A 25,957-nucleotide genomic window follows, 5' to 3' on the forward strand; every position below is an offset into this window, starting at 1 on the left:
AAACCTGTGTTTCTGAGTAGCAATAGAAGTCAGATCTTTTCCACTGAGGATTTAAAAACTAAAATCAAAAAAGAGGGAGAGAATTATTGAAATTTGACACATGCACTTTCAGTGAAAAAAAGGCCATGTATTTAATTTTTCATTGAATTTTATTTTCGTTTCCTACACATGATACCTCTATTCCTGTATATCACAAACACAAACTGTCCATTTTGCAAAAGCTACAGGCTTAAAGCCTTTGTGTGTATAGCCATACCATTTACATACAGCATGAGCAATGGCAGCATTTTAACATCTAAGCAAATATTTGCCAGAATATATCTCATATCAACAGAAATTAAAGAATGTTTTTTCATAACAGCCTAAATCATACTATATGTAGTGTGTATGTTTGTAAGTACATTCCTCGCAAATCTTTGTGTGAACTGGCATGAATTTATGTGCACAGCAGCAAAGGTTGCTCTCCTGGATTTTATAGAAAGCAATGGATCTCTATTTCTGTTCTGTTGTTGCCAGTGAGGCACCACTTCCAGTCAGTAAGTACAATCTGAAAATTAAAATTCCTGTCAATACCAACATTGGTTCTAGTCTGCTTTTGATCAGGTGTAAAAATTGAAAACTAGGATATTGTAAATCTTAGTGTGGCCAGATGATTTAAGGTGGGGTTTTTTTCTTCATTTTAAAATGTAAAAATACTTCTAAGAGGAACAGACCTTTCAGCTTTTGTGCACTGATTTTGTGATTCTGATTTTGAAGAATTTTGAAATAACTTCCGTTCCTGTTGTGATTTATTTACAGTGGAACTTATTAAAAGACCCTTCCAAGCCCTTCCAATAATAAAAATGTAATTTATTTAATAAAAATTCCTGAAGTCCAGTAAGTGTACTAAAAGCCAGGATCTGTATATTTTAACTTGAGATGGGTTTTCCTTCTTGTTCTGGAATATCTTATTTCCTAAGAGAGCAAGACAAATAGAGGTCAAAACTATTAAACTGTAACTTATTCTGTAGTCTTATTCATACAAATGGCTTTGATTCAGTGGTGCCTTAATATGTAAGAAATAGATGGTTGGGCCTTTCATGGGCTTGATTTTTCCAAGAAAGTTTCCTGGTGATTTATTTTCTAAAATCACTGCCATCTCAGCAGTCAAGCTACATGCATTACATGTGTAATACAGGCTTCACCAAATATTTGGCTTTCTGTAATGCTCATTTTTGTGCCTCGTTCAACAAAGCATGTGAACCCACATGTAACTTTAGGCATGATAGGAGTTCAGTTAAACTGAAAAGAAGAAAGTAACTAATCCTGAGAAATCTTCTATACTATAGCATTTGGTCAGCAGCATATGAAACTCTCTCGCAGGGGTGAGCCTGCATGTAATTTTGAACAATATACTTTTAAGAGCCCAGCCATCTCCTGTTTTTGCTTTCTTGGGCATATACTGCATGTATACATTCATCAGCACTGACAGAAACAGTCATTTATATTTCACTGTTTAATTAGCTGAAAGGGTTTTCAGTCTTCTGTGACTGAAAATCTATGTGCCTCGTAGTTATATTTGCAGTGGAGAAAAATGTCATGGAATGTCACTTACAGTATTTGACTCATTCTTGGAGAAACAATTGGGTATTGCTTGTCACTGCCCTAAGTCCACGTCTAGAGTTAGGAGGAAAAGCATCTTATCTTTTCCTGTGTTACAAGAAATTGAGTTGGCATATACCTTAGTGATACATGCCCTTAATACCAAACATTGTCTTGAGGGCAACAGAAAAGTGTGAAGTTTTGTACTTTAAAATATTCATATTAGTTTTCAAAATGCTTTTGATTCCTGTTCCTAGTGTACTGAAGTTTTTAACTTTAAAATTCACGTTCTGTGGACTGATAAATCCATTAGCTTGAAATTATAATTGCTCATGACTTTATGTAAAGTTAAATTTCTGATCATGTTTATTTTTATTCCAAATTATGCTAAATACCGTTTATAATTCAGCTAGCTGGTATGAAGAAAATTAACTTGATCATAGCCAATCCAGCTCAAACAGTAATAATATAATCATAGTAATATATTAATCTGTAACTTTGGATATTATAATTAGAATTATACCAATAGAACAGCATGGAAGTAATTGTTAATTTAATTAATGTATCTACAAATTGGGTTTTTTTTAAATTTTAATGTCTTTACTCACTTTTCTGGTCTCCTGTTCACACTCTAAAGATACTGTCTTTGTAGAGCCTAAATTATATCCCCTCAAAGAAAAATTATTCCAAACTCTTTTGCAGTTTGCTTACATTTTTATATCCCTCCTTTTCTTGTCTAGAAATAGCACTCAGTATATATTCAAATTATGTATATTCTTAAAACGTAGAAGTTTTTGTGACTTCCACCTTTGCATACATAGTCAAAATACTTTCCCAAGGTTCTATATGGGGATTTTCTTACTTTTGATAGGTGGCCTTTATTGTTTTAACACCTACAATGTTGTCCTCATGTGTCATTTCATAAGCTGTTCTCCTTTTTTCTGTAGAAAACTGTTTCTCCACACAACTGTTTTCTCCAGTTGTGATTGTTTTCCTGGGTGAATGGTTATTTCTCCTCTTCTCGTGTCCCTGTACAAAGTTAACTAAATGTATTGATGTACTGGAAATAATTATGTGTTAATTGAGGGCTTTTTAGTATATTGTTTCCTGTGGGGAAAAAAATAGTTTGAAGCTTTATTCATTTGGATATTAGTTGCTTACCAAAAAATGAACTGAAGGGCCTAATTCAGTAAAGCATTTTGGCATTTGGTCTTAATTAATTATAAATATATTGCTTTATTTTGTCAAAGGAGACACGTCCACTTTGTGTCAGCAGCAGTCAGGTACTAAATCTTCAAATATTTCAGTCTAAGTGGTTCTTGAGAGTGCACATAGCTGTAAATTTCATGGGTTGTTTTAGAATATTTTAGAATCTAATAGTTTATTTGAGGAGTGATTTTCATATTCGTTTGATTAAATCTCATTCTGTATTTTAAGTACCTTCTTCTGTGATGAATGGAAACCAAATTGATCCAACCCTAACCTTTGTATGTGACACAGCCTCCATGCCCAGTGAAGTCAAACAAGACCGTAAAGCAGGGATTATTTGTAAAATGTTGCCAAGCTCATGCTGCCATATTTATAAATCAAAAGTTAAGTTTTGTAATTTAATTTTTTTTTTTTTAATAACCAAATAACTATCTGCCAAGCACAAGTCATAGGTGCTTCAGATAGATTGGTGGTTATAAATTTTTGCTCCCCTTCTCTCTTTCTTTATATTATTATGGAGACTTTCTTCTGGGGCTGTGGGGTGTTACTGGGCAGACTGTGATAACCTGCTTCCATCTGGCCTTTCTACAGGAGAAAAGGTGATGCAGGATGATGAGTTCACCTGTGACCTCTTCCGCTTCCTTCAGTTGCTTTGTGAAGGACACAATTCAGGTTTGTGGGCATATTGCCAGTCAGCGAAGTCAAGGTGACGGTAACTGACGATAAAAGCCCCTAATTGTTGAAGGTTTGGCAGCCTTCATGAAATATTATGAAAGGTGGAGTAGCTGCTAGACCGTACATGAAAGGAAAGTCTTCAAGTGGAATTAAGTTGCTAATTTTTTTAACAGCCCTAACTTTGTAGATAAGACAATGGTTTCCAAAACGATGAGTTTTGGATCTCGACCTACTAGCAAAGTTAAATTTACATAGGAAAATGTACATGGTTTATGACTTCTAGACATGAAAGATTCAGAGGAAGATGTAAGAGGAAATTATATTAATCGTCCTTTGGCATGTTTGTGCTTTCTGGTGCACACTGTTTCCCACTAATGTCAGTTAGAATTGTATGTGAATTTACAATGTACACAATACCTTTCTTGAAGAAATAATGTATCTTTTAAATATAAAAAACCACATTGAAATCCATAATTTAAGTGTATTTTTATCATTAAGTATATTTCCCTGTGTTCTCGCTGTCATTCTTGTGAATAAAAACCAAAAAAAAAGGATAGTTTTCCTTTTTAGGCATTAGACATATTTTTGACTAAATTATCAGGATCTGTATAATTTTGTGATGTAATTTAGCTTAACAAAATTTATTCTAAGTATAATTACATTGATGTGGATGTAATTTTAGTCATTAATAGATTAAAATAACACCAAGTTAAGTTTTACAGGGGAAATATACAAACAAGGTTCTGGCTTCAGAAGTTCACTGGTATGTGATCTCTGCAATAAGATGCTAAAACTGCTGCAGTGGTTTATTGCCAAAAAAAAAAAAACAAACCAAAAAGGAAGAGAAGAAAACCCAATCCATGCCTCTAACCTAAACTTTTATAGATCATCTTAAATCAGAATTAATTTTCAGAAATAGTTTTAACACTTAAATTATTTTAAATTAAGCTTTTGTTTGAATTTTTAGATTTTCAGAATTACCTGAGAACTCAAACTGGTAACAACACAACTGTTAATATTATCATTTCTACTGTGGATTACTTATTGAGAGTTCAGGTAAGTAACTTATATACTAAGTAAGTACATGACAATAATGACTTACTTCTATACAAGTTTTATTAGAGGAGCACATTTATTTGTCACCATATTTATTCTGGTCCCTGTAGCCCAAGCTAAAGAGAAAGGCTGAAATTCACTAGTGGTTGCAGTTCTTTAAGAATTGTTACTTTGTACTGGGAGAGTCAAAGGTGACATAAATGTGAAGGACTGGTTTCAGCCTTTATACTCAGGAGTGTGGTGGAGGTTGTTAACCAAGGAGAGCGGCAGGAGGCCGGTGCATGCTCAGGGTGTCCATGAGTACAGGTAGCCAGGTGTGGACTGAAACTACCCTGTGAGTGAGAAGAGTTTTGTATTGCCCAAGTTCAGTTTCAGCCAGCTGCTTTTTCATCCATATTCTGATTTAGGCTGAACACTGGCTGCTCTGTGCATGAATGCTCATGGGCTGGCATGGAGTGAAGCATAAGAACAGTGCATTTTCTAAGGAAGGAAAAAAAAGGCAAAAGGAAAAAAAAAAACCCACAGAAGGCTAGATTAAAAACCTTTTCACTAATGTATTTTGAATTATCTGCCAAATCCTTTTAATATGAAAACATTTCATTGTCACAACCCAATAGAAAGTAATGAAAAAAATCTACTTTGTTTCCAGACTGAAGCATGTGAATGGTATGAAAACAATATTTTGTGATAAATGTTCATAATTTTTACCTATAATTCTCTTCTTTCTGAAAATCACTGCATGTGATAATATATTTTGTTGAGTTTTTAAAAAAATATTTATCTAGTTAAGTTCCCTTTAGCCATTCATTTATTTGCTCTGAGAATTCCAGACTTTGAAAATTCTTTTTCTTTTTTTGTTTACACTGCTGCTGCTATCAACATTGTTTTCTATCTTTACGCATTCTGTAGAGGTTGTAGAGACAATACAATGATTTTCATTCCATTGCTTACTTGGTTGAAACTTTAAGCCTTTGGGGAAGATGGAGAGAGGAATCATGCACACAAAGCAACATTTTCTCCCACTATTGACTAGGTGTCAAGAACGCAGTATAAAGAGACATTGTTTAATGAAAAGCGTGCAGCATGGCAGTACTACTGAGCACTCCATTTCAGAATGCAGGCAGTTGTATTTCTAAGAGCAGATACCAACTCATCTAATTTTTAATTTATTTTATTTTGAGGTTTGCTGTGGGGTTTTTAAGTTATTTCTTTCCTTGTATTTGTTTTCTTACTGATTCTCTTCAGATGAAACTGCAATTCTTGAAGTAGTACTTGAGAATCACTGGGTGATTCATTTAAAGTCTTTATTAACTAAATAATTTTCAGAACTAGAACTGTCTAATACTGTTTTTCTTATACTGGTGAATTTCCTGTTAGAGCCAGTTTGGCCACACAATCTCTTTGTGCTTCTCACAACTGTTTTTTCTTTAGGAATCCATTAGTGATTTCTATTGGTATTATTCTGGGAAGGATGTTATTGATGAACAAGGACAACGAAATTTTTCCAAAGCCATCCAGGTTGCAAAACAAGTTTTCAATACTCTCACGGAGTATATCCAGGTAAATTAATTTCATTAGAATGTTATGAACTTGAAATAAAATTCATCACACATTTGGCATGAAGATATAAAGTACCTAGATATAAAATAGAAATATAATATAGATACATTTATTCTTCAGCATTATTTTAATGAATTTGCTTATGTAGAAAGCAAAATATTCAAATATATATATATACCTGTCACTACTCTTTACAATCTTATAAATATATTAAAATTTAAAATTATTAATAATCATCTATGTAAGATAGTAGAGTTTTGTTCTAAATTTTTATTAGACTGCAGCAGTGTTACCCACTTTAAAGCCTTTACCTTTAATCCACTGAGAAAACTAATTTCAGCGCAGATCATAGTTGCTGCTTAGTCAATATAACATTAGATAGTATTTTGTGTCAGGAATAAGGTTAAGGCATCAATGCTATGTTCGAAATAGTGAATTCACACTTTCTATTTGAGAACGGTAGAGAAGCACTTGAGGTGGACTCAGCAGTAAATGAGATTGGGATCAATTCTGTCAAAATAAAAATATAGCAGTTCTTCCAGGATATCTAAAGAATTTAGTGTCATTTAGTTCTGCATTAATTGCTTGTGTAAATCCGCTGACAATATTAGAATTTGATTCTACGTATAATAAGCAAGTTAGAGAGGACCTCATTACACTGTTAGGTGTCTAGTATATTGTTTTCATTCAGATGAAAATAATTATTATGAAAATAGTATGTTATAGTTCATGAGGATGAAATGTGGTAGAATAGGACTGAATAAAAATGAGAAGAGGCAGCTTGTATGCATGTGTGTAAATATATCTAATGTATACATATTTCTCAAATTGCAAGTAGTGTTTTTACCTGGTAGAGATTTTATTTATTACCCTTTGAGGCTTTAAAAGCCCTTGTGTTCCCGTTTTCCAGAAGTTAGGATTTTCTTTTAGTATTTTTTAGCACTGTGTTCTACAATATACTGGGGAAAAAAAATCAGGAGACTGATTCTCTAATCCCTTATATGAATTTTGCTTTAACCTTCTATAAGGTTATTCCTAATTTACAGAACTACATAGCAAAGAAACAGCTTGAAGATTTGTACCCCTTTAGTATTTATTGTTTAAAGTTACAAGGAGATACACACTTTGAGGTTCTTAATTAGTATATTGAGATTTGGCTAAAACAGACAGAATGGTTATTAAAAGTAAGCATTGGTTACAGTCAGTGGTGTTATTAAATACATAATTCTAGATAGATTTAATTTTTCTAAAATTAAAGCAACTTCTAAATGACAGCCCCAAGTTATGCACTTACGCATCTTTCTTCCTGTTTTTGTTGAATTTCTTGCAAACAAACTTTGGTTTTCTTTTTTTCTTTTTTTTTTTTTTTTTTTGTTGTTGTTGCCTAAACAATAGGGTCCGTGTACTGGGAATCAGCAAAGTCTGGCACACAGCAGATTGTGGGATGCTGTAGTTGGTTTCCTTCATGTGTTTGCCCACATGCAGATGAAGCTGTCTCAGGTATATTTTTGTTTTACTTTTTCCTTTATAAGTCACTAGCATTTTTGTAAAAGAGAAAAAACCATATTAATATGTTTGAGTCATTAATAGCAACAGTTCGAAAAATAAAAGGCAGAAGTGATAGACTACATTAAAATTGAGGGAGTAAACTACAAAACTGTAGTGGGTGTGAATAGCACGCCTGTAATTGGATTACTGGCCACAGGCACAAAGCAGGGTAGATGAAACTGCAAAGCGTATCACTAATATTCAGAAAGAACTCTCGGTTCTGATCTTTTGTACCAAAATTCTCTCACAGTGTTTTCTGCAGTTTCCTTCTATGCGGGACTCATCGTGTTCATTGATGGCTCTTGCACTGAGCCCTAGTTCATCATTATTGAACCCTAGTTCAACACCTGTCTGCATCTAAGCTTTTCTCACTCTTAGTAGAGAGTAGTCAGACCTTATAATGGGTGAATTTCTTTTAGATGTGAGTATTCATTTCATAAGCCGTAGAAATAGTGGAGTGGACTGGCACAGACAGTTCTTCAGGGTGTGAAAATTTTTCATTTTCAGTGCATTTTTCACCTTCTTAACTTTTTAGAAGAATCACACATCTTAATTGAATGCAGTGATTCTAATTTTTTTATGTGATTTGACATTTTCAGAGAAAAATGTCATATGCTTGTAAAAGTGTTAGCTACTGTTAAGAAATACAGCTCTGAAGGCTCTGAGGTCTTAGATTTCATTATTTAGCTCCGAAGGTATCCATGTAAGTATCATTTGCATAAATTAAAGTAGTCTTGCCCAGATTGTTATTCTCCCTGCCCTTGGAACTTTATGGATGAAAGTAGGCTGCTTGCTTACGCTTGTGGACTTTGGGCTACAGGTACGTGCCTCATTCTTTATGGCTAAATAGAAGACTTCTTCCCACAAATGGCATATTTTGACAAACAGTCAAACCTGTTTTTCAAGAGAAATGCACTGAATTTCTACTAAAGTGCATTTAAAGGTGCCTGTAGATACTGTTCTGGTTTTGAAACATTGTTATTTTAAGAATTTTTAAATAGTCAATATTTGGGTAGGCCATGGTGAAGGCTATTGTGCTTTCTTCCTGTTCCACCAAAGCAAACTTGAAAGAGGTATTTAAGCAGTTACTTACAGTGTGTCAAACACATGGTAGCTATGCATGGATTATGAAATACGATGTGGCTATTGGCAATATTTGCTTTTACAGTAATGACAAGTTTATAGTCTCAGCTGTGCCCAGAGTGGCTTCACAGCATCTTTCAATTAGTGAATCTAGAAAATAATGATACTCATCCTTCCTCTTCAAAGATAGCCCAGCTGCTTTGCACAACAAGATCCACCAAAATGTGTGGAGTTACTTGTGGTGTTCTGTGGGATGACAGAAACACAGTCTACTCCAAGTGTATCACTCCAAATGCATCACTGTAAATAGTGATGCTGTCTTCCTCTTGCTTGCAGATCAAGCTTTTGGCTTTTGGAAACTCCTTATGAGGGCCAGCAGGAAATACCAGAATAGACAGCGGCTCTTTTGCTTGTTTATATTGATTACAAGAATATATCAATAAGTATTAAAAAATGCCCTAGGGTATATTACCATGTCCCGCAGCCATAGGGAGAAGGAAAGATCCAGCAGGCAGGAATTGTGCAGCAAGATTGATTTATTTAATTATTTTACAAACACTTTTATAGATTTTTTTATTCATAGTCTAATTGGACAAAGGATCAGCCACCCCTTGGGATGATTGGCTAAAATCCTAAAACATTCATTGTCAAAATATTTTTCTACTGTACCATAAACAAGACTTTTCAAGGTTGCAGGTGTTTGGTTGTTTACATAACTCTGCTACCTCTTCTGTGAGCGAGAAAAGTCTCTCACGGACTTAGAAAATAGCAAGAAAATCCTTGCTAGCAGCATTTTTGTATCCCCAAGTAAGCTTTTCATATTCTGTTGAAATACCAGTTTTCAGAAGTGTTGAGTGTGGCCAAGTGGAGTTACAAGGAGTTGCCCTATGGCTTTTGTCTGTAAGAGGGGCCTGCCTAGGCTAAATAATTGGGTTTTGTTCTCAATCATGAGTTTCCAGAGCACTTTTGGAGAACATTTGAAGCAAGATTTTAATAGGAGCAAAACAAAATCACTGTTTTGTTTGGACTTTGAGGTATTTTTTTTGTATTTTAATTCTCTATCTTGTACCAGGAAGCAATAATATGATAATGGTAATATTTCTTAAAAAACATCCCTAAGGCAGAAAAAGAAAGCACAATTTTCAATCCAAATGAACAAAGATATCTGAGTTGCAAACAACTTTTTTAGTTAAAATTTTTGTAATGAAAACTTACAGGGCAAATCAATTAAAAATCTTAATATTTCCAAATTATGTGGTTTTCAGTCCAAGATCCAAACTGTCATTGTTGAAGGTGGAGTGGGTGCTTTAGACAAAGTTTATTATAAAAACATTTTCTTTGAGTCTGAAGAACAGAAAGAATTCCTTTTTGTATTTAAACTCCTTCACAGAAAGGGGTTTAAATGAAGATAAATCCTTCTTTAGCTTCAGATTTTGTTAACAGTTTAAATTTAAGGAATTACAGAGGTGTGATTAAATCACTGTTCTGTAACTTTTAATGGTGGCAGATCAGATAAATTTATAAAAGATGAGTTACTTATTACAACAAATGAACAGACAGATCTTAACCAGAATTACTTACTACACAGTATAAAAGCTAAGAACACTTGTCAATTATAAAATCAAAGTGCACTATGTGGAAGCAGTATATGCAAGCTAGCAAAAGAAACATTACGTAGAGATTGATGAATCTCACTCCTTTTTGTGGAGTACTTCTTCCTCTTTCCCTCAATCCCTGGGAAGTAACTGTGGAGAGGTGTCCCAGATCCACGGGAGAAACTCCATATACTTCAAGTTTGTGGAAGAATCTAACTGTATGAAAGTGGCCTGGATTTTAATAGTGTAAAGAAGCTGGCTGGCAGTCATATGCCTCTAGGTCAGTTTAGCAGCTTATCAGTCAAGTCTGGCTTCAAAGGGACAGATGTGTGTTTGAAGATGGTAAGCCAGGCTGGCCTTTTAGCATATTCAACACTGAAAAATACCGCTATGGTGCCACCAGTAGCTCACCAGAGATGACTTGCATTGCTTTGTCTCCTGACTGGGTTCCAGGCCAAGCAGATAAGCTTTATCAAAATTCTTTTAAGGCAAAGCATCCTGCCAAGCCATAAAGTACCTTGAGTTTGTTGTGCCACTTACTGAAATCCAGCAGTGCTCAAGTATTTGTTATCAATGGCATGATGTAACAGTGTATCACTGAGGAAGAAATTAATAAATCTATCCAGATAGACTCCAGGAAAGTGGCATAGTAAACTTGATAAACCCAGTGAGATAAGAGATGGCTAAGAAATCAATTTAATGTACGTCTAAGGATTTACTAATGGAACTTTATTAATAAATATTTTAAAATTTTATTTCAACTTTTCTTTCTCCCTCCAAAAATTCAGTAGCCTATAATGAAATGATTCGTTTTGAATCATGTTATAGTTTGAGCTCTATGTGCTACTGTTTTTACAATTTCCTATAGCTGTTTACACCAAAACTTGTTTACACCAAAAGCAACAATATTTTAGCTGACATGAAACATCACAGAAGCATAATCTGTGAGCTTGACATACCCTGTTATTGCTTTAAATCTTCTATCATGTTCAGTTTTGTCTTTATTAAATTACTCTTTCTAAATAGGTGATTGTGTATGAAGTTAAGCAATTAAATATATTTTCACTGTACTATAATTTTTGACACTTCTAGCTTCTTAATTTCTAAGTCTGCTTTTTACAAGGTGAAATATGCATGCACATAAATAAATGGTAAAGAAATCAATATATCATTTATATACTGTGTTTGTTATTTAGGATTCCAGCCAAATTGAACTACTGAAGGAATTAATGGACCTTCAGAAAGATATGGTTGTCATGCTGCTGTCTATGCTGGAAGGTAGTAAAAATTCGAAATCTCTTTCACAGTTGTTCTAGCAAAGGTTTTACCTTTGTGATTTTCTTATTTTGAGAAAGAATGCTGTATTTTTCTTTGTGTTTTTAACTTTCATGTCTCAGTTATGACAAGATCTTTTAGGTCTGAAAGTGAATGGGAGATTTAGGTAGTGTAGTTGATATAGGTTATATTAATTCTGAGCGCCAGAACTTTATAAAATCCAGGGCTAGCAGAAGTTTTACTTTTTTCCCATGAACTTGACTTATCTTTTGAGTTTAGATGAAAAGGTTTTTTACTACTTAAGTTGAAATCCTGAGTTCTAGGGACAAAACAATTTATCAGTCATTTTATTAACACCCTTAATATATTGCATTGATTTTAGTAGTGATCTTATCCATAAAGAACAGGCTTGATTCTGCTACTGGCTATGTTCAAGGTCCTGAAATTATGATTTCCCAGAGAATGCAGTCATTGCCAAGAAATACTCTTACTACTGCTTTAGCTACTTTACGGGTTTGTATTAGTGCTTCTAGTGCTAGACCAACTAGACATATACACAGATGATCCAAAGATCTTTTCTTCCTTTTGGCTTCTTACATGCATCCTACCACATTCTTGTGTGAGAACTTGGAGGGCAGAAAATGCAGCACAGATTGCAGTGTAGCATGCACTGCCACTGCTACTGCTTTGCTCATAGGAGGTTACTGAGAAGCAAAGTAAATTCTTAGTACTGTAGACTGTGGTCCGTGAGGAACCTACCGAGCTTCTCATCTGGTTGATGTGACACTAGTTCTGTCTGTGTTGCTCTATAGTGAAATTTATAATATGCTGCCCCACTTTTCTTACTGTATTAAGTGTATGATCTCTCTCTACAGGCCTTGTTAATCCTTCCTGTAATGGCAAATACTCAGTCACATGTTTTTTCCAAGTTATAGGGCAGACTTAGTAGTAGAAGATTCCAGATTTCAGAGCTAGCTTTCTCATGCGAGTGTGTTATCCAATAGTTTATCATTCTTACTCTTTGATTATTTCACTAATCATTATAATACACTTTTCTTTGCCAAAACATTTGCTGACATAATTATCTCTAATATCATGTCATCACCTCTAGGTAATGTTGTGAATGGAACTATTGGAAAGCAGATGGTTGATATGCTTGTGGAATCGTCGAACAATGTGGAGATGATTCTGAAGTTTTTTGATATGTTCTTAAAATTGAAAGATTTGACTTCCTCTGATGCATTCAAAGAATATGATCCTGATGGTAAAGGGATAATTTCGAAGAGGGATTTTCACAGGGCAATGGAAAGCCATAAGCACTACACTCAGTCGGAAACTGAGTTTCTGCTGTCATGTGCTGAAACAGATGAGAATGAGACTTTGGACTATGAGGAGTTTGTGAAACGATTTCATGAGCCTGCAAAAGACATTGGTTTCAATGTCGCTGTTCTCCTGACCAACCTGTCAGAACACATGCCCCATGATACACGCTTGCAAACTTTCCTTGAGCTGTCAGAGAGTGTGCTGAATTACTTTCAGCCTTTCCTTGGACGAATAGAAATCATGGGCAGTGCAAAGCGCATTGAACGAGTTTATTTTGAAATAAGCGAGTCAAGTCGGACTCAGTGGGAAAAACCTCAGGTAAAAGAGTCAAAGAGACAGTTTATATTTGATGTTGTAAATGAAGGTGGGGAGAAAGAAAAGATGGAGCTTTTTGTTAACTTCTGTGAGGATACCATCTTTGAAATGCAACTGGCTGCCCAGATCTCCGAGTCAGATCTGAATGAAAGGTCAGCTAATAAAGAGGAGAATGAGAAAGATAATTCTGATGAAGAAGATCCTAGAATGGGTTTCTTTTCTCTTGTTACCATGAAGTCAGCTTTAGTAGCTCTCAAGTACAATTTAATGACTCTTATGAAAATGCTCAGCATGAAGAGTCTAAAGAAACAAATGAAAAAAGTGAAGAAAATGACCATGAAGGACATGGTCATGGCTTTGTTTTCTTCCTACTGGAGCATTTTGATGGGCTTACTACATTTTGCTTGTAGTGTTGTCCGGGGCTTTTTTCGCATCATATGCAGTTTGCTGCTTGGAGGAAGCCTAGTAGAAGGAGCCAAGAAAATCAAGGTGGCTGAACTGTTGGCTAATATGCCAGATCCCACTCAGGATGAGGTGCGTGGGGAAGAAGAAGAAGGGGAGAGGAAGCCAACAGAAACTGCATTGCCTGCAGAAGACCTGACGGATCTGCAGACTTTAACAGAAGAAAGCGATCTACTCTCAGATATATTTGGTTTGGATTTGAAACGAGAAGGTGGACAGTATAAATTGATCCCTCACAATCCCAATGCTGGTTTGAGTGATTTACTGAGCACTCCCTCCTTAGCCCCAATGCCTGAAGTACAGGAAAAAATCCAGGTAATTGTATCTTTTATTTCTGATATATAGTTCTCTCTTTCATATATTAAGTATAGTCTTGACATAAAACTTGTATCTTTGTTTTTCTGGGTTTTCTGAATTTTTAAGAAACCACGTATAATTACTGGTGTTTACTCTTTCTGATGTCATAAACTTGAATTTCCACAGCCTTCTCTAAGTACATGGTGTTTTGAATTGCTTTTAATTCAGTGTTAAATTGCCTCTATTAATGTAAATTGAATTATCATCTTTTATGAGGTTTTCAGTTGTTTAATAAAAAATAGAAAGAAACAAACCCTAACAGTCTGCATTCTGGATATTCTTTTAACTAACTCTGTACTGTATAATACTGTTTAGACACAGTTTTAAACCTGATTTTCTGTAGGAGAAGGTGAAAGAAGATGAAAAGGAAGAGAAAGAAGAAACAAAATCAGAACCCGAAAAAGCTGAGTATGTATTACTTTAACCTCTGATCCTACAAAAAAAAGGGTTTGTTTCACTGAAAAAAACACTAGGCTGATTTTTACTTCTTTGCCTTTAATTTTCTGTCCATTCACATTCCAATTAGGTTGGTTTGTTTTTTTTTTTTTAACAATCTTCATCATCTGTGCACATTTTCAAGGATGCCATGTAATAAGCACCACTCTGATTCTGTGCATGTCCCTCTTCCCAGAAGCATCCTTTGTAATGTTCATTTAATTTATTTTAGAATGCGCTTGATTGATTAATTTTTTTCTTGGCAAATCTGAAAGCTAGAAGAAAATCTCTTGGAAACTTTGTAAGAGCAGCTGAGTTCCAGAGACCTGCTATCCATCAGCAACCGAATCTGCTTTACCTTCTCCCATTTGCTATGACATGTTTTGAGTTATTTGCATTTTGCAAAACCTTAACATTCCAGTATAATTTTAATGAATTACAGAGTATTCTTGCATCTTTATGAAGAGATTTGATCAATGATCATTTAAACACTTTTAGGACACATTAAAATCCAATGTTAATGCCATTAGCTCAGAATAAAAATAGTGGAAAGAAAAATATAGTGCTTGGTTTTAACCAGTAAAAACTATGGCTCTCCATCTCTGTATTTTATGGTTCCTGATACATGCACATTTTTGTGTACAGTGTCTGTAGCTGATTTATCACTGTCAAAATTCTAAGAGGATGCCTTAGTCTCAGACTCTTATTGCTCTTCTGGGATGACAAACACTTGTCTGTGACAAAAACTCTTCTTCCTAATCAGTGCAGCAAATTTCTAACTTGGCCAGTATAACTTTGTGAGGGAGAGTCTTCCTGACTTTTGAAGGTCACTTCACTGTTGATTGCCCTGCTTGACTGTGTGAGTTGCAGTAATACCTGTATTCTCTGTGAGGAGTGCAGTGCCTGGCACTATTAGCTTCCGTGAAGCTACTCCTAACATGACAAACTTTCAAGTGAAAGTTTATCAAATGTGTCCTAGGAAGAGGAGCAGCTTTGGACATCAGTTATTCTGTTTGTAGATAGGTACTGAGAAATTAATAATGTAGCTTAGAAGTTGCCTCTCACTCTGGTTTGGCTTCAAGTGGACTTCTGTGATCTTTTCATCTCTCATGCTGACAGGTCAAATTAACTTCTGAGATAATTCACAGTTCTTTAGATCATGTGTTTGAAGAAGGCAGCCCACGAACTCTAACTTGCTCTAATGAGACAGCATGGTGATACCCACACACCACATGCTGACAAATTCTTACTTCATCCCCTCCTGGAGTGGGTACTTATGAGTTCATGAGATGGGCAGAAATGCAGAAATTAAAACTTGAGGTTTGACTTGTAAGTGCAAGAAGAAAGAAAGTTTTCTGCAACCTTTGTGGGAACTAGATTGTTTAAGTGCAAGAGATTGGAGGGGAGCACTTAGACATATAGGCACTGATGCAGACATAGAGCTGTCAGCTTACAGACATTTTATCACTGCAAGAATTAGCTGCACTGCTATGTAGAAGACCCTTGCTAATAAGGTTGGCAGATTCTTGATTACCTGCTTGCACCAGCTAGCATTCCCACTTCAAGGTGCCAAACCAGTAAGTTTATCTGTAGCCTTAACCAGACTGTCACCCTTGCCAGCACTTTGGACTGAAGATGGATATTTGTCATGTACATGAACTGCATGAGTCATGGCTACTTGAGCCTCATTAACAGATGCAATAGCATCTTTAAATTAATTAATCACGATGTGATTTTAATTTAGCAATTTTATTAATTTGACATATTATTTTTCCTTCCTTTGTATCCTAAGAGGAGAAGATGGAGAAAAAGAAGAGAAAACCAAGGAAGACAAGGGGAAACAGAAATTAAGACAACTGCATACACACAGATATGGAGAACCAGAAGTTCAGGAATCTGTTTTCTGGAAGAATATCATTGCATACCAGCAGAAGCTTCTTGTAAGCTGTTCTCTAGCTTTTGTGTTCAGCTGCTGGCAGAGACATGTACCACCATATTCTAACAATGTAAAGACAAATAGCATCTGCTTCACCACATTTTTCTATCCACCATTGTCCATAAAACTGACATGTAGCAAAGGTTTAATGGGACTGTTAGAGAAAAGAAACACACAAATAACTTAGTATATACCACATATTAATTCTTAGGAAGACAATTGTTGTCCCAAGCCTAGACTTTCAGAGATGCCTGTGCATCACTGGAAAACATCCATGCATTTTTCTGTGAGTAAAATTCCTGAGTTTTTACAGCAGCTAGTGAGCTAGTAGGGTTTCTCCTTCCCTGAGAGACAACTTCGGGAAATTACGAGCTCACCTATAAAAAGAATCAACTAAGATATGATGCTTAACCTGAAGTGAATAAGAAAAGATGTTACAGATTTATTTTTTTTTGTGAAATAGCAAGTTAATATTTGTCAAGTTTTTCAAAACCTGTAGAAAATAAGATTTACTGAAAATGTAAAACTGCATCTGAGAGTCTCTCAGTAAAATATCAGATAATACTTGCTCCAGAACTGCTTAAAATCCATGCTATTATTAGCTAGGAGATTCCATTCATATTCTCTGAGGCTAGGATGAAATGCAAAGCAAAAAGAAATACACTCTAACTATGTATATAGTATATTATTGTGTAGGGATGGCCTACTTCTAACAAGAGTAACATAGCAAAACTACAAAACCACAGTCAAAATCTTATTAGGAAATTAAGAGTTTAAATCTGGCTTTTGAACTGAGATACATTTTTAGGGTAGTCACATTGCAATCATGTGAATTTTGGTTAATTTTTTTCTAATAGTTTCATTTTATATTTCACTCATAGTCATCTATGATTAGGGCTGAAAAAATGGAAGAATTCCTGTGGGAGACTTAAAGCATTTAAAATGTGTGCTTTAAAGATTTGTGAGTTGTCAGGAAGGAGAAGGGTACATTTCTGCAGTCCTTTTTATAGTGTCATAATGTCAGAAAAGCTTGCATGGTACTCAGGTCACACATGAATTGTTACTGACCTTGTAAAAATGCAGTTGATTTTGGAATAAAAAATATTTTAAATAAACTTACATGCAGAGTTTTTTATTTTTTGGTAAAAGTAGCAACTTGCCATATGTATGAATATTGAGCTGCAGGGAAGATAGAGACTTCTGTATTGTTACTACATTACTCTTACATTGTGATGTCTCTGTGTTGTCTCCAAGTGTATTGAGAGGACAATGAAAACGACATAAGAGGCAATTAGAAATCCTTTATCCTTTATGCATGGAGTGAAAAGAAAGCTCCTTTATCCATTATTGCACGTGTAGAGTAGGATAGAACTTGTACATCACCCAAAATGTTTGTGGGTTTGGATTTTTTTTTTCTAATTCTGTGAAAAAGTTCAGAAAAAACCCCCACAAACCCCCCTCTCAGCAGCAATTTACTAATGATGGTTGAATCTTTATTAGGCGAAGTATATTTATGTTCTGTTCTCTTTTCAGAATTATTTTGCACGAAACTTTTACAACATGAGGATGTTGGCATTATTTGTTGCTTTTGCCATCAACTTTATCCTGCTTTTCTATAAGGTAAATTTCTCAAAATACTGCTTTTTAGATTGCACACTGGAAAACATCTGGGTTTTGTAGACAATATGCTATGGTAAAACTGCCTAACCTAACAGATTAAATACCTACTTCATCCTAGCACTTCAGAAATCTAACATGGTGACAGCTGAACATTTGTGTCGAGTAAGAATAGACTTCCAGTACACAAATAGCTATTTACAGAGCATTATGCTGGGACAAAGGCAGCAGGCTGAAAGGCATACCTGTGCCTCATATGCTCCATTTCCCAGTACAGTGAACCAGCCAAGCTGAGCCTTCATAGGTAACTTAAACTAATCCATGTCATTTGAGATGTTTTCTTGTGCCATTATGGTCTCCTGAGAGGGTGTGTACTGCAAGGAGTCACATCATCTTAAGCTGCCTAGAATATCACTGATTTTGTCAAGGCTTTTAGTATCATTAATACAACTCTAGAGTCTTTGGACTCAAATCAGTTTCTGGCAGAGCCCTGATGATAAAGACTACGTGCAGGTTTGTCAGCGGTTTCTTCTAAGAGGGCTGTGCCCTTTCTTGAATTTGAGGTGATAAAATTCGTCATGGACCAAATTTGGTAACATGGACAGATAGTGAAAAAAAAGAAAAGAAAAATCACACTATCACAGACTGGTGCAACAAGATGAAAAGATTTTGCCGAGATATTATTTGTGGACATTTTTATGTAAAAAAAATTCTTTCTTTACAGTGATATTGTTCTTGGTATCGTTCTTTCCAGCTATACTACTTAGCTTGTAGTATTGTAAAGCTCCTGTCAAAGGAATACAGCTGCAATATTAAGTGTTTTAAACAGGTCTCCACATCTGCTGTGCCAGAAGAAAAGGAACTTCCTGTGGTATCTGATGGTGAAAGTACCAAGTTGAACATTCTGGAAAGCGATGATGAGAGGGTCATTGCAGTGCATTATGTCCTGGAAGAAAGCAGTGGCTACATGGAGCCCACACTGCGGATTTTGGCCATCCTACACACAGTCATCTCATTCTTCTGCATCATAGGCTATTATTGTTTGAAAGTAAGGAAAAAAACTTTTTTTCTAGGTCTAAACTTTTTTATATGTCAAGTGGTATAAATTAGAACAAAGTCAACCTGCTTAAGCAGGTTGGGGCACCATGTAAAGAAATACTATTTTGTTAGTGTAATGTACCCAGAAAGTGTGTGTTAGGTGATGTGTGTATTCAGGAAGTTGTAGGCCAGAGTCTGATTTGCTGTCAGCCAGACAGTCACGGCAGTAACCTGATTCAGAAGCTGCTTGTGACTGTCGAAGACAAGGTGTGAACGCACATGACCAGAGGGAGGTAGACGACAGTATCTGCATTGCTAGTCTGTCACCTAGGTAATTTGAAAAGAATGCAGCATTTTGGACTACTGCTGCTGCATATTGTGACTACAAAATGCCCGCTTTTCATACAAACACTCTGCTGGTAGTGTTCTGGCAGGAGCCTAAGCATCTTTTAGAAGATCTCTGTTAGGGATGTGAAAACTAAAGATGGCAAAACTTCCATTGACAAAATGTTGGTTGTGGTTTAAAAAAACTGAATGTCATAAATCTCTGGAGCTGGGAGAAGTGTATCTGGGATGTACTTCCCCCATTTTTACACTCTTCCAGGGCAAAAGCTATATGTCAAAGTGCAGGATAGTGTTAAATTAAATGGACCCTTGCTATGACCCAGCTGCTCATTTGTGCTTTTAATATTTTTATTAAGGTCTTATATGGTCCTTAATATTTTTCTTTTCCTGTTTTAATGGCTAATAATTTGTTCTATGTGAAAGGCACAGTCTGCATTTGTACTTCAAGGAAATTTTCATCATATTATTGCATTTAGTGTTGGTTTTAATCTCTACCTTAAGTATCCCTGCAGGTCAATACATACTGAAACATTTTTTGTTGCACTGGTTGCCATGCAGCACAAAAGCTTACATTTCTGGCTTTTGAGATGTTTTCTTCTCCCACCTCATACGTTTTCATTTGTTCCTACTATGAATCTTTTTTTTGAACATTTTTTCTCTGACTAGGAGGGAAAAACATTGTTATCAATATTTATTGTAATGAATTGCCTTCTTTCCAATTCTGAAACCAAAATATGGTCCAATGGTGGTTTCAGTCTCTATTTTGGAGATTTTTAAATCCAAAATCTTTGGAACTGCAGGCCTGTGTCTCATAGGTTTGCTTCTGGATATTGCTGAGCATGAAATCCATTACATTTTTCATTATTACTGTTTCAGTATACTCATGTCCACTCAACTACTATCACAGTCAAGGTGGGTGATGCAAGGTGGATGCATTTTGGGGACCTGTGAAATAGTTCCAGGAAAGAGTACAGTTTACTTTTTTTTGGTAAGAGATTTCTTAGGAAAATCCACTGAACTTGAACCACTGTTTACATCTGCCTTCTTGGAATGTACTTTTGAAATCATTCAGCTGATGAAAGAGAATTGTAGGTAAAGCCTGGCTAGGTGTCTCAACTGCTGACAATTCTTTTTTTATTGCTTACAGTCTTTGTTCTCTGCAGTGAAACACTTTGTTTCTCACAGTGAAACCTCAAAAATTCTGCAACAAATAAAAGGAGCCTCTAACATTTCTGGGTATCAAAATGAAATCCAAAAATATGGTCCCAAGTTAATATTTTGGAACTAGAATTTCTGTGGATTAAAAAAAATATTTTAGCTCTCTTTCACTTGACTACCTCTAATCCTTTCATAGCACTGAAAAACTGTTTTTATTTGAAGGATCCCTCTTCAGGGGTTTTGGCCATCTTTTTACAACTGTTTGGTACACTGTAGTTGTTAAGACTTTTAATTTTTTAAGTACTATTTTTGCTTTATTCAGTTTTGATTCTTAATTTTTCATAACAACCAGCTTTTCTTAAAGTTTGCAGACATATCAGTGCATTTTAAATAATTCTTGTATTTTTTTTTCAACCACAGGTTCCACTGGTTATTTTTAAGAGAGAAAAGGAAGTGGCAAGGAAGTTGGAATTTGATGGGCTATATATAACTGAGCAGCCATCAGAAGATGATATTAAGGGACAGTGGGATAGACTTGTAATCAACACACAGTGAGTTTTTACTTACTCTGTCTCATTATAGCCTTGCAAGTAATTGTTCTTCTATTTCCACAATTATATACTTATCATCCATCTTGTCTGAAAGAAACAATTATTAGGGATATATTTCTAGCAAGGATATACAAAACGTGCGAGGCTAATGTTTACTCTCATTTTTACTGTTACTGTTTGATCTTATACATTCCCAGATTTTTGCCTTAAAATTAATTCTCTTCATAAAAGAAAAAAAATGCAATGAGTTTGTTTTGACAAGCACAGTGATGATGGTTGTGGATTGCTCTCAGTTCAAGAGTGAGCTATGCTTTGCATCACCTATTTGAAGTTCCATCTCTCTGCCTGGTGGGACTGTGTGTGGGATGGATGTAGCTGCTCTAGAACTCTGTCTGCAGGCATTGGCTCTGCTGTGCTTCTTAAGCCACATTTAAATGGTAGGCTGAACGCCATCTGGCAACTTGCACTCCAGAGGGTTCACCAGTGACTAACTGGTGATAGCCACCACACAGAGACTAATAGAAACAAAATTGGTATATATTTGTCTAAAATTTAATCTTATTTATCTGTGTTTTTCAGGTCTTTTCCAAATAACTACTGGGACAAGTTTGTGAAAAGAAAGGTGAGGCTTATTTTTAAAAAGATAAATGAAGTTAAAATAAAATTTTAATGCATATTTCTTTCCATGTTTGGAGGAATGTGGACCACACTTCTTTGAAATAAAACTTTGATTCAATGTAGATTTCCATATTTACAATATTAAAATACATAGAATTCCTTACCTCATTCTTACAACTACTTTTGAGTGGTTTGGATAGTTTTTTGTTCAAACTTTTTCTACATATAGCTTTTTGTATAAAACAGTAATTCAAATACATTCATGAAATTACATGATAAATTTTGTGTGCGCTTATATGTATAATGCAAATTATGTAAAATGTTTTGTCTGTGTGCATTTATGTATTTGCCTCTATACGCAAAGAATGGTGTCCCTCACTCAATAGAAGGTTAAAAAGTAATTAATAAGAAGACCCCTCCCGCCTTTTTGTCCCTTTTGACCACTTGTCCCTTTTGTCCCTCTCTATTTCCCACAGTTTTTCCTCCCCAAGTCACCTAAATCCATCCCTTTCTCCATCTTTGCTTTCTCCCTGTAACATCCAATTACATCCCATTTATGGGATGCATAGTGCATGCATCCCTTGGCAGTAATCCTCTTAGTCTGACAGGTGATCTGGAAAGTTATTACCAGTGACTCATCTTGATGGGTTTCAGATTTGGACACTGGGTCTGAGGCTCTCCTGGAACTGCCCTGGGAGGGACCAGGCAGAGCATCTATTCACTGTGAATCCATAGTTTGGGTTCCTGCCTGCCACTGTGCCACTGTAGTCCTCTGGGCTCGAGGAAATGGGCCTTTAATGGGCTGATGGACTTGGGACTAGCTGGGCAAGGTATTCTTTGTACTCTCCCCCAACCGTTGTGTCTCTGGGCTCCTTTGTGGGTGTGCAGGTGAGCTTTTATTGCATTAGCTAACGATCTCTCTCTCAAAAATAGTCCTCTCTAAGCAGGGACTTGCAAAAGCTCATTTCTTACAAATGCTATTTTAAATGTTTCCTCAGCTTGCTCTTAAGAAATAAATCAAATGTTTGTACAATAGCTTACAGCAAAAATAATCTTTTTAGTGTGTTCGGTCACAATTGCAAAAGAGGATGTACGTGTTGTTGGATCAGATTTACCCCTTCTTCACACTTCAATGCCAATCTTGTATCATACTATTGGAAACATGTCTTTTTAATGCTCTTAGCTCTTCTGCTTTGTAACAATCTTAGGTCAATCTGACAAAAAAATTCCTTTGAATTGTGTATTCATTTTGCTGTGGGAAATGTTCTTTTCATATTTTAAGTGGTTATATACAGATTTCTACCTGTCTGTCTAAGCAAAGGGGAAGCAGTAGCTCTCACAGAGTACTCAAGAAAGAAAATAAAATTCTACACTGCTTCTGTCAATGTAGTTGATCAAGGAAAGCTCAAATCAAAAGGGAAAGGAGTATGGTTTTAAGTTGTGTGGAAGATTTGGTACTTTAGCTTTGGCTGAGGAACTGTGCTGTATGATTTAAGTGCCTTCAAGTATCCTGGTTTGCAAAGAATGTCTTCTTTTATATATATTTGTATTTTAATCCCCAGTCTACAGAATAATCCAGTCGTAAAGCACTGTTTTCAGGCTTGTTACAAAAAAGCTTGTCTCTAAAAATCTGCAAAAGTATCAGTAAACATTTAAAGTATTTCCTATTAGAAAACTGGTAAAATACCACCTCACCTGCATGAATCACTGAGTTATGATCTTGTTATAGACAATTTTGTATTTCTTTGACTATTCTTTTAAAATGAGAAGAGACAGAAAATATTTAGGAAGGAGCTGTGTGTTTAGTCAGAAGGAGAGCAAATAAAAGTTTATTTCCATAAAAATTACTAACAAAACATGTTAAATTTTGTAAGAAAGAGATAAGGGATAGTTTGAATTCATTGAAAATAATATTTAGCCGTAACTGTATGTTCAAGATCTTGTGATCACTATGTCATCCATAGTCATGAAGCACTGTTTTAAGGCTCCTTGTATGCTAAACCTCTTGCCTGCAGAGCCAGGCTAAATAACAGCTGGTCTACCCAACTGATGAATATTTTTGAATATTCCTTCTAACTTTAGGTAATGGATAAATATGGTGAGTTCTATGGCCGGGACAGGATCAGTGAGTTACTAGGAATGGACAAAGCTGCTCTTGATTTTAGTGATGCTCGAGAAAAGAAGAAACCAAAGAAGGATAGCTCCTTTTCTGCTGTGTAAGCATTTGCCTACAGTTTGTTTGTGATTGGGGTTCTTTTGTTTGTTTCTGTTTCTATTTTGTTGGGGTGTTTTATAAGTTAAAATCAAGCATTCAAGGTTTGTCATTCAGACAAAACATTTGTTGCTCATTTATGTAAATCTGCATAAGATAAATCAATTCTTATGTTGAATGATATAGTAAATTTATTTAATTATATGCATATTATGCATATGCAGGATTTCTGTTTTTTATGTATGAAGATTTAGTTTAGTGCACAGATGCTTGAATACATCACATCCCCACTGTTTTGGTAGTGTCATTACAACTGGGCTGGAATCTCCCTTTCAAGTTCTCAGTTCAGCTTTGCTGGAAAGAATGGGCAAAAATGGCAATGTGTATTCTGATTATAAAGAAATGATGGAATAAATTTAAGTGCTAGTGACCAGTAAAATCTAGGAATTGGAAGATTAATCTTCATATCCTTTTTATAATTTGTTTTCCCTAAGCTATTCATTTGTTTATCATTTGAGAGACAGAAATAAGGAAAAGCCCCTGGACATTCAGAGTAGTAAATTCTCCTTTGTAGGGCAGCGGCATGCTCAGTTTTTGTAAAGCACTGCAAAAATGTTTTTTTTAGTTCTGCATTATAAAAAAGGTATTCAACTAGATAGAACATATTTTAACAGATGGAATTTTAATGCTATAGAGATTCTAATGTAAGGGTTTATTTAAAGCTTTCTTTAAAAGCAACATTGTATCCATGGGTTTGCAAGGATTATGAAAAGTAGGCAGTGGGACTACTGGTGGATTAGAATTCCATTGAGGCAAGAGCTGATTTTGTAAGGAAGACTCTTTTATCCATCTTTATAAAAGATGGATATTAATAAACCAGGAGTCTGCCTGAACAATGAATCAGGTGCAGTGTTAAGGCTCAAGGACTCTTTGGCATTTCGGTGCTAAATAAAATTTAATATTGTGGCAGAAGTACTTCCCAGAATGATTCTTACATCCTGTTTTGCTCCTGCTGGATTATAGTAGAACCCATGCTTGAGTTTAGGAAAAAAAATTACTACTTTTATTATCGGTATAAAAACAAAATAAAACTACTTTCCCTTCCCTGTGTGCTCATGACTCATATGAGGGGAAAAAAATTTAAATAATGTTTTCGTGAGTAATCTTGAAAAAACAGACCAGAGTGAAGCAATTGGAGAAGGCTGATGAAATATTTAGTTTAAGAATCATGTCTGAAGGATGTCTGGTTATTTTTAACATCTCTAATATCTTCTCCATGTTATAGACAGTTAAAAAAAATTTATGACCTCATCCATCTTTCCTGTTCTCCTTGAAGGAATCATTCCATACTCATAACAGATTAATATGTTGTGGGAAAATAAAAAACAATAATAAAAATTTACAGAACCAGTCACTTCAGGAAGGTACATTTATCCACTTTTTAACATTTTCAAAAATGAATACTAATGAAGCTACTAAAACTTACACATATTGCAGATTCAAAATTTGGAATATATTTACAATGCAGTGAAGGGAGAGGTGGGAAAAGCATTGGAGTTGAACCCTTATTTCAGTACTTTGGGAAGAAAATAGAAAATGGTGTGACCTGGTACAGGTTGCAGCTCTGGTGCTGCTGTTCCTCCCTGTGCCAGGAGGAGGTGGCTCAGGCTGAGGCCAGACCGGATCTCTGTGTTTCTCACAACACAGAAGGGAAGCGCAGCATGTAGCATTTTCATTCCTAATACAAGTGAACAGGTCTCCTTGACCCCTACTCCTACTTTTTCTCTCCCTTTCCTTTGGAAAAATAGCCTGGGATTTGCATCTGTCTTTTTGCGAGGGACTTAAAGCACTCTACTTGCAGGTGACCATGCTTTTTCAAAAGCTTCTGCCTGTCCCAGTGATATACTGCATTAAAAGAATTTGCATTGTACTGGCTCTTGAAGAGCCATGCAGCTCATGGGTGCAGTCTTGTATAAAGTGTATTTCTTTACATGCATAAATATTTTAG

General features: G+C 35.4%; 1 protein-coding gene across 2 annotated transcripts in view; it reads left to right on the forward strand.

Moving 5' to 3' along the window:
• Positions 1–25,957, forward strand: part of RYR2 (ryanodine receptor 2) — a 391,343-nt gene that overhangs the window by 350,793 nt on the left and 14,593 nt on the right. For both annotated transcript variants that reach the window (XM_042025322.1, XM_042025323.1), the window contains 13 exons: positions 3,382–3,462; positions 4,433–4,521; positions 5,953–6,081; positions 7,477–7,581; positions 11,504–11,585; positions 12,694–13,997; positions 14,383–14,447; positions 16,267–16,414; positions 17,944–18,030; positions 18,857–19,075; positions 20,989–21,119; positions 21,699–21,741; positions 23,820–23,953. In XM_042025322.1, the coding sequence (XP_041881256.1) occupies positions 3,382–3,462; positions 4,433–4,521; positions 5,953–6,081; positions 7,477–7,581; positions 11,504–11,585; positions 12,694–13,997; positions 14,383–14,447; positions 16,267–16,414; positions 17,944–18,030; positions 18,857–19,075; positions 20,989–21,119; positions 21,699–21,741; positions 23,820–23,953 (2,617 nt within the window). The remainder of the gene's footprint in view (positions 1–3,381; positions 3,463–4,432; positions 4,522–5,952; positions 6,082–7,476; positions 7,582–11,503; positions 11,586–12,693; positions 13,998–14,382; positions 14,448–16,266; positions 16,415–17,943; positions 18,031–18,856; positions 19,076–20,988; positions 21,120–21,698; positions 21,742–23,819; positions 23,954–25,957) is intronic.

Source organism: Corvus kubaryi, unplaced genomic scaffold (genome assembly GCF_017639235.1).
Source record: "Corvus kubaryi isolate FWS band 111438036 unplaced genomic scaffold, C.kubaryi_AGA036_p1.0 37266, whole genome shotgun sequence".
NCBI lineage: Eukaryota > Metazoa > Chordata > Aves > Passeriformes > Corvidae > Corvus > Corvus kubaryi.